The sequence below is a fragment of the Adiantum capillus-veneris genome, chromosome 4 (genome assembly GCF_014529385.1).
Source record: "Adiantum capillus-veneris isolate H3 chromosome 4, ASM1452938v2, whole genome shotgun sequence".
NCBI classification, from domain to species: domain Eukaryota; kingdom Viridiplantae; phylum Streptophyta; class Polypodiopsida; order Polypodiales; family Pteridaceae; genus Adiantum; species Adiantum capillus-veneris.
The window spans coordinates 119,655,415-119,668,929 of record NC_140934.1 but is presented as its reverse complement, the minus strand read 5'-3'; the positions used below and the strand labels follow the sequence as shown (position 1 = coordinate 119,668,929).

The window sequence follows — 13,515 nt, the reverse complement described above, 5'->3', positions numbered from 1 at the left end:
CACACAGGCAGATATCTGGTCAAGGAAAGCCTTGGTGAAGCCACAATCCCAAAGCAGATGTCTGACAGTCTCAACACCGAGCGGCGGAACATTTGACACAACAAGAAGAGCTGATGCGACATGCTGCAAGGAGAGTTCCAACAGGGAGAACTTCCAACCATAGTAACAAGGAATGGCCATTTACAGGTCTCCGTTCGCCGTTCCCATCCCAATTTCCCGTTCCAGATTCCTGTTCCGTGTTTCAAACGTGAGTATTCGAAACAGGGAATGGCATTTCATGCATGTTGTTGTTCCGCGTTGTTCCAGATTCCTGTTCCGTGTTTCAAACGTGAGTATTCGAAACAGGGAATGGCATTTCATGCATGTTGTTGTTCCGCGTTTCCCATTCCGATTTCCTGTTCCGGGTAACTATGCTTTCAACAAACAACACGAATGAAACAGACGCTCCTTAAGAGGCAAGTGGCACTTCCAAATTGCAATAAGCGCCCTTTTCCACAGTAGATCAGATTTATGCAAAGACAAAAGCGCATTACAATGATCAACCAACCAAGACTCCTACTGCGGGCAGAAATGGCATCAAGGGGGGTGTCCCATAAAGTCCAATCTCACATGCAACATCCAATGGCTAGTTGCGGAATGGGGAGGAAAACAGTCAGCATATGCTCAAGCGCACTCCAAATATAACGATAATGCCTACCCAACCCATAGCGTGCAGCTGCATGTCAAAAGGGAAGCATACTCCCAGATGAATCCACTACCTCGGCAAGAAAGGAAGTATGCTTGGCGGGGTAACCGGTCAGCAAGAGTAAGAGAGAATGCCCTACTCTACTAAATGTTTTCCAAGCGTAGCAAATTCCCATCTGTTTGTTGTTTGCCATGCCAAAAACGATGATCGGTAACCACTTTCCAAGCAGAGAGCAAACTAGAGGTGATTGAGCAACCAGGAATCTGGCCGAACATCTTGCCAAACACAATCTCCAAGAGGGAGGTCTGCCAATGACCAAAGGTAGAAGTAGTAGCATACTGACATTGTGCAGCAATCATAATTGTCCATGGTTGAGATTGTTTTGCAAGAGTAGACAATAACACGGCCTTCCTCGCTAAAGCATGGCGACGAAGGTCCAAATATTCAACCCCCCAAAATGCTTCGAAGTGCAAAGTTTCTCCATTGATAAGAAACGGAGACCTTCCTTGTGAGAACTAGTGCGCCACAAATGAGATACAATATCACACATGAGCAAGGAGAGGTAAGGAGGCCAATGCAACAACGGCAAAAGTAAAATCTAGCATGCCATCATGATGCTTTGAGTCGAACATATAACGGCCATGTAGGTAGTCTACAATTATGCAATGTGACTTTGAGGCGTTCCATGACCCAATCCACTTGCTGAGTATTGGATACCTGCCAGCCACTAGGATACCCCAAGTGTCAGACAACCACATGTGGACCCCTCGACCCTCTCTACTTGCCCTAGCCCCTACCCACACTAAACCCCTCGACCCTACCCACCCCCTCAACCCTCTCTACCCTAACCTCGCCTCTACCCGCCCACACCCCCTCGCCCCTCTCTATCTTCCCCTGGCTCCTACCCTTGCCAATATCGCACCTATTCACCCCTAACCCTCTCGCCAATCTCAAACATGCTCCCGAATCCTGTCACCCCTCCCAGCCCAATTCTCCGCCTTCTAGCAGCTCTTGCATACTCCTCTCTTCGAAAATTGTTCATTCCTCGCGTTCTTCAAACAAGTCTTGCACACCAGGTGGGTGTTCTACACGATCTCGCCAAAATCTGTAGACAAGTCCTACAAAAGGGTGTTCTACAAGGTCTAGCCAGAATATGCAAAGATTCTATATATATGTAAGCTATTGTGGGTTACAGAGATGACAGGATCAGTATCACAATTGCCGAGCAGTTTGAAGAGAGTGACTTTACAACGTGCAACAATAGACTCCACTCCTTGTTCTATTGAGCCGGTGCTCTGCTCTCATCTTTCCGATCACACTCTTCATGTCCCAGTTGCACCTTCGCCATCGTGTGCTCCTTCTTCCTCTTACCGCAGCGACTATCTCCCATACCCCGCCAACAGTTCTCTCTTCCCCTATACCTATCTCAGCTACACCCACCCCACCTGTCTAACCTACACCTACCATGCATGGTACCACTTCACCACTTGCACCACTTGCCAGCCCTGTCCCATTAGACACCGCTGCAGGATCCTCATTAGTGGTGGACTCTATAGACCTCGCTCTTTCGGCTATTTGAGGAGATACTATGTCACAAGACGGGCACCACGTGCCAATAGAAAAGAACAGACTGAACAACTTTAAGCACTTCAAATAACAACTGAACTGAAATAGAGAGAGACGACATGTGACAGAGAGTGGCGGAATTCCACCCCAGAGAGTATTGGCCCCAAACCTTGGCGCCCCTTTCGGTATTTCTTTATATTGCATCAACACAGTACAAGCCGGTCCTCCAGACTCTGTACCTTCTCCAGGAAGCATGCCAGAGAATGAGCCCTAACCTCATATTTAAAGGCCCTTGGCCTAAAAGCAATTACAGTGAAAAGCCTTCAAAACTCACAAGCTCTTGCTCCAAAAAGCAATGCCAAAAGCTGCCAACTTTTCGTAAATCGCGCAAGTGTCCGTACAGCAGGCCACGTGTCAGCCTGCCACGTCAGCAAATCAGGGTTAGGGTTAGGGTTAGGATTTTTTATTTTAGGGTTAGGATTTCGGACAGAATTAGGGTTTTAGGCAAAATTGATTTTAGGGTTAGAGTTTCAACAGAATTAGGGTTTCGGGTAGAATTAGGGTTTTTGATTTTAGGGTTAGGGTCCAGCAGAATTAGGTTTCGGACAGAATTAGGGTTTATGATTTTAGGGTTAGGGTTTCAACAAAATTACGATTTCGAGTAGAACTAGGGTTTCTGATTTTAGGGTTAGACTTCAGCACAATTAGGGTTTCGACACGTCAGCAGTTTGTTACATCTCCCCTTCTTGAAAGAGAGTAATCGTCCGCGATTAGAGCATATCTGGAAAACAACTCAAGTTAGCTCAAAAATTTCTGAGGGTCATTCCAAGGGACATTTCGAGGGACAATCAGTTTGCTCTTTTTATTAAGGAGTTAGCTTCTCCTTTCTACTCTTTTGATCAAGGAGTTAGCTTCTCTTTTCGGTTGTTTTGATCAAGGAGTTAGCTTCTCCTTTCCTCCAGATCGGAACTCTTGATATTTCGGCGTAGTAAAATTAGCCATCACACCCAGACAGTACTGATCTTCCACGGGTGTCTTGATGCACTAAAATTACATACCCAGGCAATCCCATCCAATTAGGAGTATTCAGTGGTTGGCACATCACAATGCAACACAAATGCTTACATATGCATGTTACAAGACATAGAAACATAAAGCCGCCGATGAACACTCCTCTCGCATAACCTAACAAGGTCCGAGCCGGGAGATATTCAACGACACCCTTATCACTCCTCCTGCATAACCTAAATAGGTCCGGGCCGGGTGATATAGAGGCCTTTTACAACCAAACGCCCCCCAGACCGCAGTCTGCGTCGTTTGGAGGTGCTGAGAGTAACCACTGCTCAGACTTCTTAATACTCCTCCCGCATAACCATCCAGGTCCGGGCCGAGAGTCACAACAACAATTATTTTACAAGCATACAACCAAATGCTCCCCAGGCATTGGCCTGCGTCGTTCAGAGGTTTTCAAACATACAACGAAACGCTCCCCAAGCATCGGCCTGCGTCGTTCCGAGGTTCAAACAATACCAAAACAATATTTCTCACTTCTCCACCCGAGAGTAAAATCACCAATCATTGAAACCAGTTTCAAACCAGAGTCAAACAATTCAAATCGGCACCAAAACAGGTTCAAAACAGATACCATCCATTTCAAACAAATTCCAAACAAGATCAAACAGAACTCAAACTTAAAAAGAAATCTCGACATCAGTCGAGCTCAAAAAGTCGACTGACTTTCCATCTTAAAACCTGCACCAAAAATTAGGGTTAGGTTCCTTCCACGAGGTCATAGCCGAGCACAGCATGGTGCGTCAACTCTTGGACAAACAGTGTTGCTTTGGCGGTGATGGTAGTCCCAAGATAGCAACTAAACCTCCAAGGTCATCTGCTCGTGCAGAGACATCTACTGAGAGATGTCGAGAAATTTCAAGATATAATCTGCTAGGGTTTCCATGGCAAGCATTTCAAGATACCCCACTCTACCAGAAGTTGCACTCCAAAGGAAGTTGTTAAAAACCATATAACTTTGCGGGGAAAAAAAAATTTCTTGAAAGCTTGCCAAGTACTTGGAGTATGTTGCTTGGTAGCTGTAGACATCAACACCTGCATGGCACTACTTCTGAGAAAAACAGTGACTTCAAACAAATCTGGATCCTTCTCTTGCAAGTGATCTTAATTGGCTTATGCCCTGTAAGACATGAGCGGTGAAGACGGGAGCGCACCCAATGCGCGATGAAGTAAGGGTGGGAGTTCGCTAATAGGTCCGGGTTGGAGGACGAAGATCTATAAAATTCCATCAATAGCTCTGTCTGCTCTTTTGTAGGACCGGTATGCTTTCAGAGAAGCACACGCCTGTTGCTTTGATACCACTGTCACAAGACAGGCACCACGTGCCAATAGAAAAGAAGAGACTGAACAACTTTAAGCACTTCAAATAACAACTGAACTAATATAGAGAGAGACGACACGCGACACGGAGTGGCGGAATTCCACCCCAAAGAGTATTGGCCCCAAACCTTGGCGCCTCTTTCGGTATTTCTTTATATTGCATCAACACAGTACAAGCCGATACTCCAGACTCTGCACATTCTCCAGGAAGCATGCCAGAGAATGAGCCCTAACCTCATATTTAAAGGCCCTTGGCCTAAAAAGCAATTACAGTGAAAAGCCTTCAAAACTCAAATGCTCTTGGTCCAAAATGCAATGCCAAAAGCTGTCAGCTTTTCGTAAATCACGTTGGTGTCCGTACAACAGGCCACGTGTAAGCCTGCCACGTCAGCAAATCAGGGTTAGGGTTTCTGATTTTAGGGTTAGGGTTTCAAGCAGAATTAGGGTTTCTGATTTTAGGGTTAGGGTGTCAGCAGAATTAGGGTTTTGGACAGGATTAGGATTTCTGATTTTAGGGTTAGGGTTCAGCAGAATTAGGGTTTTGGGCAGAATTAGGGTTTTTGATTTCAGCAAAATTAGGGTTTTGGGCAGAATTAGGGTTTCTGATTTTAGGGTTAGGGTTTCAACAGAATTAGGGTTTTGGGCAGAATTAGGGTTTCTGATTTTAGGGTTAGGGCTCCAACAGAATTAAGGTTTCGACACGTTAGCAGTTTGTTACATACTGCATAGGTCCAAACATGCTAATGCTACCATTGAGTTCAAGCCAAGCTCACTAGAGCCACTCAACCACATATGCAGCTATGAAAGGGTCGTGGATAGTGATGCTACTATTTTTGCTTTGCGACACGCATTGAAAGAGAAGTCTCAAATCATTGATGACCTCCGAACTCAGGTGCAAGAATTTCGTGAGATGCTACTACACTAATATATGGGGGTTGAGGCTCCAGTGGGTATGGGGTATGGATGGACGGGGCCGGGGACACACGTATAGACTCATGTTGGGTATGCACAGCCTGGTACTTTTACCCAGTTCATGGGACCCTCTACAAAGACTGTTGTCGGATATGCTTTGCCTCAGCAGCTCCCATACTATCCTCGGGGGTTTTAGCAACTGGATCCCATGCCATAGATGCAGCCGACACAGAGTTTCTTGTGATGGCTTTGCTGGTGCCCACCGCCATGGCTGTTTGAGTAGGTGGCTTAGTACACTTCAGGGCAGGTGCTTCCATCTGCTGAGCAGCAGGTGGCTGCTCCATTCACACAGAGCCAGGTTGTTGAGAGCAGAGTCCAACAGCCTTTAGTAGAGTGAACCGTTATATTGTAGGAAGATTCCAACAAAGGAAAATATTTTTCCCATTAAGTCTTCTGATCAGAGATGTAAGACTTCAATAAATCCAAAACCACTGAATTGGCTATCTCAGATTGCCTATTAATCTCCGGGTGGAATGATGATGAGAACTGCAACCGCATGCCAATGTTCTCCCAAATTGCCTCCACAAACTCGTGAATCGGGGATCTCTGTTCAACACTATTGTCTTAGGCATGCCATGTAACCAAAAAATATGAGCAATGAACAATTTTGCCAAATGATTAGACTTGATCGTCTTCTTTACTGGAACAAAGTGAGCTTGCTTGCTAAATCTGTCAATGACTGTCCAAATTCCATCGTGCCCACTTTGAGTCTTGGGGAGATCAAAGATGAAATCTATAGCAATGCTTTTCCAGGGGTGGGTGGGATAGGATGTTAGCCCATCGCATTTGCCTTTCCGAAAGCTACTTTTGTGACAAGAAATAGCGTAAACTTTGGTGATTTGTAAAGACTGTGAAATCGGCTCCAAGTAAATAGTGCCGCCACTGTGTAACAGCATGGATCATTGCCAATAGCTCTTTCTCATATATCTGTGCTACCAATTCTGGTCGTGAAAACATCCTGCTTTCGTAAGCAATGACGTGGCCTTCTTGCATCAAAACAAACCAAAAGCCTCAAGGTAAAGCTAGTATCCAAGGAGAATCTGCTCAGTCCTACTCCATCTACTTGGCATCACGAGTTGGATAATTCCTAAACTTGACCAAATATCGGCGAACCAGCTTACCTTTCACTTTCCTTTCCCTGTGTGCTAGGCGTGTGTGCTACGATCTGTTTTGGAATGAGGGCCTCTTTCATCTCTTCCACTTCTAGTTGCTCGTCTGGCTCCCTATCCACTAGCACTTCACCTTTGAAATGTCTCAATAGAGTCACATGGAATGCATTGTGAATCTTCAAAATGTCTAGTAACTTCAGTCGGAAGGAGACGTCATCTATCATTCTTGTACATGGAAGGGCCCATAGTATCCAAAACTAAGGTTTGGGAAAAGCCTCCTCTTACTGTTCCACTTTCGTAGGCGTGCTTTCTCAAACCGGAGTAGTACCCTATCATTCTCTTTCAACTGCAAGGTACGTCAATGCTTGTCTGGTGCCTTCTTATGTCCTGCCTGAGACTTTTGCAAAACCTCCCTTACCTTGGCAAAAGCACTGTCTAGATCTTGTGTATACTGATCTATCTTGTATTTGGTGCTGAAAATTGGTGGAACCTTTTTGACAACCTCAACGATCTCAAATGGCGCGTTCCTTGTAAATGTAATACACTTGGATACTACAATCCAAAGATCTACAGCAACATGCGTGCTTGCAAGATACCCGCTAATGGAACCCACCTGCTGTAGGGTTGCTCTTTCCACTGCTTCGTCACCCACAGTTGGTTGTACCACTGCGGCATTCACTCTGGTGGTAGCTCCACGCCCTCGCCCTCTGTTCATCCTTCCTCGTCCTCCTCTTCCATTAGTTTGGCCACGTCCACGGGTATTTACGGGTATGGCATTGGCATTGGTTGCCTGAATTTTCCTGGGGCAATTGGATCTATAATGCCCATGCTCGCCGCAGCCATAGCATTGGACATCAGGGAACTCCATGGTTGTGGTGGTAGCCACAATAGGGCGCTGGTTATACGCTTGGTTGGCTGGTCTGTTATCCCAAGCAGTGGTCCTTGCCCTCTTTGCCCAATGATTCCTCTTGTTCTGATTGGCCTTTTGTACTTTGAGAGCTAGAGGTTTGGCCCTCAACAAGGCATCCTGTAGTGTTGATGGCCTGAGAGATTCCAACCGAGTATTCAGGGGATCGATTAGTCCTTGGCAGAACCTCGCCACCTTTTGTTCCAAGGTCATCTTAGGAGCATATCTCCGAAGAGTGACAAACTTTGCATAATATTCTTCGATAGATGAATTCAGCTGCCGAAGTGAAAAGAATTCATTCATCCTCAACTTTCTATAGGCAGACGGTAAATATCGCCCCATTATTGCAGCTTTGATGTCTTCCCAGGATTGGGAAGATCCCTTAATATCCAAGTCCTGCAATGTTGCTTCCACCATATCCTCGCATCGCCAGTCAAGCGGAACATCGCAAGCATGGTCTGATATTTGGGTTGGGTCCCCGCAGCTTCAAAGTAGTCGTCCATGGCTTCCATCCACACTTCCACATCTCTCTCCATATTTGCCCCCTCGCCCTTAAAGATCGGAGGTTGGGCTTGCTTAAGGAGGAGTTTTTTCTCTTGCGCTGCCGAGTGCAGAGCAACAGGCGGTACCTACATGGATTATACGAATTCTTGATACATTACTTGGATTTCAAAAAAGACACGAGACTTTAATAAAATTTCAAAATTCCACTTTATCAAGAGACAAAGATTCAGAGACAAAAAGCACTTTATTGATGAAAATTTATTACAATGAAAACCCCTCAAGGTTGCCAACTCATGGCTCGTGTGCCATTTGGCACGTCATTAGGTTTTCCTCTACTAATCCCCCAAATTGGTAGTGGATGGAGCTAGCTAGTTTTTGCATATCATGGTTGTACTCCTCTGTGCATATAGTTTCACATCCATTGGAGTTAGAGCTCCATCCTCCTCTTCCCTCATACACATGTATACACACCGCAACGTCAATCTATTTTATTTTGTAGCATAATTATTTTCGCTACTTTTGCATACTTAGATGACAGACGCATGTACATATCTCTCTATCCCTCTGTAAGCTCCTCTCTCAAGAATGTGATCTTCATTGCGAAGTATCGTGCTTGAGGAGGCAAGCAGAGCGCAAGCGATTTAAGTGTCTTTGATGTCCAATACATCTCCAAGATAAATTGGTACAGATTGACATACAATAAAAGAAATGGCAAGAGAAAACTTTTTCTGTTGTTTGCTCCGCTTAATGTTATATACAAGAACTATCTCTCATAAATAATTGAAATGGCCAACATAACAAGCACTCATAATCAAAATGAACAAAATTAACCTTCTCATAGCAGATTTCGTTCATTAGGTTGTTTCGAGCCAGAAAATTTGTTTCGGTAACACCAACATACTGTTGCGTTAGAGGGACCGGGCGATAAGTGCTGTCAAAGAAGAAAAGCCCCGACTCTAAGTTCACACCAAGAAAACGAGCAACCTGTAAAAGGCCATCGAAATGCATTTAGCAAAGAAAATATGCTCACAAAAACTGTGAAACACTAAATGTGCCCAGGTGGATGTGTTTATGGTCTCCTGTCTCTTTTTTTAGCATGAAAAAAACATTTTCATAACTGCAAGCAGTTTTTCTAAACAGAAATTTTGTACCAAGGGAATGCACGAGATCACACACTTAGCTGCATTGATTTGACAAGACAAAATTTTCATAAATGAAAGCATTGCAAAAATAGTATTGAGCTAGGAGCGTGGATGCGCAACACACATTTGAACCTTTTCCTCCACAGAAAGAGTCACACTGTAAAGCAATAAAAGAACCATTATCCACCAGACAATCAGTTCTGGACACACATTTCAGGATATCTTGGAGGTCAACAAAACCATGATTGTTGCGAAGTTCATCATCACTTGAAACTTATGTCATGTTAGCATCAGTGCCCTGAGGCAGATGCGGTTGCTCAAAATCGAACCGATGATCATCAAGAAGTTGTAGCTAGAGAGGATCCCACACGTACAGTCTCAACAACTTCACCAAATGGGTGGCCCGTTGATAATATGGTTACAATGGCTTAAAGATTTTCTGGCCTCAGGGTGATAAAAGGAAGAGTGGCAAGCCTTGGAGCACCCTAAGGCATTTACGCTCTCTAAGGGTTGTTGCCCAGCAATAATGCTGTCAGTGCTCAATGGCTGAAGGACAGTCAACTTGGCTATTGGACTAAAAAGTTAGTTCTGGTTGACTAGTGGTCTAGAGGGCCGGTGGTTGTGGACAAACTCATTAGCTAGTGGACCTTTCTGCTGACTGGTGCCCTAGCACTCTGGGGATAAGTGGCAGCAAGGCCATCAACGTGGCTCGTAGCCCACCTGGCTTAACAGCACCTCAGTCTACTCTTTTTCATAATGAACTGACTCTTGCCTCCTATGGACATACTTTGTTCTTGTGGATATATCATGGATGTTTTCACTCTATCATCAGTCTAGCACTGTCTTAAAATCGTCAGTCCTGACGATGCAGCCAGCCAATTGCTTGTAGAGGACACATTTCAAGTTAATGGGTTCAGCTGAGCATTAAGTATCTTTGTATCTAGCTCTGCTTTTTTCCTTTATTGTCACAGGTTACCTTTGCGAAGTGCTCTCTGTGTGTGTCTAAAGTAAAGAATTTCGGGTGAAAGCCAAAGCCTACCACCCCTCGGGCCGGTTTCAAGGTTCCGTTGCCGGGACATCAATAACTTTTTCCTCAAGAAGTGAGCCTCGGTTGTTTTGGGTAAAAACACAAAGTACGGAAACGCGGAATTACACTATGGCAGACAAAGGGAAGGGCATTATGGAAGAGGGTTCCTCTTCAATGTTCGAGATTGGCAAGAGCTCACGGCCAAGCCCGTCTGTACCTCCTATTGATGTGAATGTCCCTCCAGTACAGGGCTTTATCATTGGGCAACTTGAGGATGATGCCTTCAAGACTCAGTTAGCTGCCGCAATGAATGTGTTTTCACAACTGGTGCAGAACCCAAGGTTTATGGAGTTCTTGCAAGCGCCACCAGTGCCACAGCAAAATAGGCAACCTACACTGCGTACAGAGCTTGTTGAGGGTGAAGCCCAAGTACTTCATGCGTCTCAGCAGGAGAAGGAACACTCGCATGTTGCAGAGTCGGGGGCTCCAAAATAGGTTCCTCCCGTCCTTGAACAGGTGGTTAGGACGCCAATTCCACAGGTTATGCCAGTTCAGCCCGCCACCTTTCACAGCCCACATGCCGTCTTTAATGGATAGGGAACTGGTTACCAAGCAATGCACCCAGTTTTCCACCACCCATGGTACATCTTGGGTATTTCGGGGGTGGATCTGTGTTCCAGAGTATGGCTGGTTATGCCCATGGAAGTCAGCTGTACATGCCAGGAACAATGTTTGGGGGTATGCAAGCCATTATGCCAAACCCCATGTATGGTAGCATCGACATGCAGCAAGGTTTTCAGAGCAACCAGGGCAGTTTGGGGTGCCACAGGCTCATTTTGGCATGGCTGGTTTTTCTGGACAACAGCCAGATATGGCACCTCTGACGCAAAATGTTAATGGCCAAGATGTGCCGATGATGCCTACTACAGTGCCCATGTTGCAAACTAATCCTTATGACGATTTGGGGGCACTGGAAAAGCCGAAAGCTTACAAAGAAGGTGTTGCAGCTATAAAGTTCAGCACTTTTAGTGGCTTCCAGGATAAAGCAAAGGCTCTCAGTTTCCTCCAAAGGTTTGATACAACTTATGCAGGAAGGAATTTTATAGAGGCCTCTAAGGTCAGGAAAGCTGCCACTTTCTTGAAGGACAATGCGCTTACATGGTGGACGACATTGTTAATGCAAGGACAAGCACCCACCACATGGGTCTACTTCAAGCAAATGTTTGCATGTGCTTGGCTGTCAAATGAATTTGAAGCAGACACCATGACAGATTGGCACCAGCTTACTTCAGCTACATGCAAGAGCTTGCTGGAGTACAATCGGAGGTTTTATAAAGCGTTACTCTCAGTGACCTCCTACAGATTTATGCCATTGACAGAGCAGATAAACAAGTATTGTCGTGGGCTGCCTAGAGGGCTTCGGGACTACTATACCAAGAACAGAGTGGCTACCCTCACCGAGCTCATGGAAATTGCTAACACTGGTCGTGCCTTGTTGAAACGAGAGGACAGTGGGTTTCCGAGAAACGAGAAAGGAGGGCAGCAAAAGAAAAATTCAGTGAAAAAGCCCTTTGTGAAAACGGCTCCTAAAGCGCCACAGGGGTTAGAAAAGGCCACCAAAGACAAGGATTCAGCCGGGACTTCTGGAGCGAAAGCAGAGAAACAGGAGGGCACCAAAGAAAAATTCAACGAAAAAGCCCTTTGTGAAAACGGCTTATGAAGCGTCAGAGGGGTTAGAAAAGGCCACCAAAGACAAGGATTCAATCGGGACTTCTGGAGCACAAGCAGAGAGACAAGAAAGGAAGCCTTTTGTGCGTAAGTCGCTCGAGGAAAAGAAGGCCCTAATGGCTGAAAACAAATGCTTTATATGCGAGCAGCCTAGTCACTTTGCTCCCAATTGTGCGTAAGTCGCTCGAGGAAAAGAAGGTCCTAATGGATGAAAACAAATGCTTTATATGCGAGCAACCTAGTCACTTTGCTACCAATTCTCCTCATAGGAAAAAACCAGCTGACTCAGATGATAAAGAGGACCAAAAAGGCAAGAAACCTAAACCCACGGCAGGTTTGGTGCCAGATATGGTGGATGATCGGCCCAGTACTGATGCCAGCGCGTTATGCAGAGGATTGGGTAAAGTTAGAGATCAGACGGCACTCATCTTCTTTGATCCAGGTGCCAAAGCATACTTTATCTCACCAGAGTTAGCTATGAAGCTGGGCATCAAAGTTGAAGAGATGGGGTACACAACAGAGGCAGGATTGGCATGTTCTGGCTACTCAGAGTGTGTTACACCCATTATTGGAAAGTTGCGTCTGTATATTTAGTTATATGTGGACACAGAAGAATTTTATATCATGCCATTGGAAGGGTGCGATGCGCTACTTGGAATTCCGTGGATGTTCAGAGTACATGGCATGCTCAATGCCTTCGGCAAGACGATCACCCTTCAACATAGGGGCAAAACTCATGTTTTGGACGTAAAGCTCAAAGGGAGTCTGTCCCTATTGTATCTACTTCTGCTATCACTTCTGTAATAAAGAATCATCTTTCTGTGTACTTAATTTTTGCATGTGATGTCTTAGATAATTGTCAGTCAAATTTATCTGTGTTAGATAAAGAGAGGCCAGCATTTTTGCAAGAGTTTAATGACTTTTTCTCTGAATCATTACCGTCGCAATTGCCGCCAGAGAGACCTGAGGACCATCAGATAGATTTGGTGCCAGGGGTTAGTGCGGCGCAGCAAAAAGAGATTATGGGCCAGGGCCCAGGTTGAGGAGTTATTACAGAAGGCACTGATTCAGCCTAGTTCTAAACCCTTTTGCTCCCCACTGCTCCTAGTGTAGAAAAAGGATGGCTCACGCCGCATGTGTATTGATTACCGCACGTTGAATAATAATACCATCAAGAATAGGTTTCCTATTCCTAGGATTGATAATATTCTCGATCATTTAGAGTGTGCTGCAATTTTCAGCACGATAGACCTTAAGAGAGGGTACCATCATTTTCGAATAAGGCCAGAGGATGTGCACAAGACAACGTTTAGAACGACATTTGGTCTTTATGAGTTTCTAGTGATGCCGTTTGGGCTAAAAAATGCTCCTGCCATGTTCAACAGAATGATGGTCCGAATTTTCCGCTTGCACCAACAGTTTGTTGGGACGTTCTTCGATGACATGATAGTCTATTCGAAGAATGAAGAGGAGCATAGGCGTCA

The 13,515-nt window shown here is 45.2% G+C and overlaps 1 protein-coding gene across 3 annotated transcripts in view; it reads right to left on the bottom strand.

Annotated features, from left to right (window-relative positions):
* The window catches only part of LOC147459892 (U5 small nuclear ribonucleoprotein helicase), a 253,188-nt gene that overhangs the window by 104,433 nt on the left and 135,240 nt on the right, over nucleotides 1-13,515 (bottom strand). For all 3 annotated transcript variants that reach the window (XM_086511073.1, XM_086511074.1, XM_086511075.1), the window contains one exon: nucleotides 8,966-9,118. In XM_086511073.1, coding sequence (XP_086367199.1) covers nucleotides 8,966-9,118 — 153 coding nt within the window. The remainder of the gene's footprint in view (nucleotides 1-8,965; nucleotides 9,119-13,515) is intronic.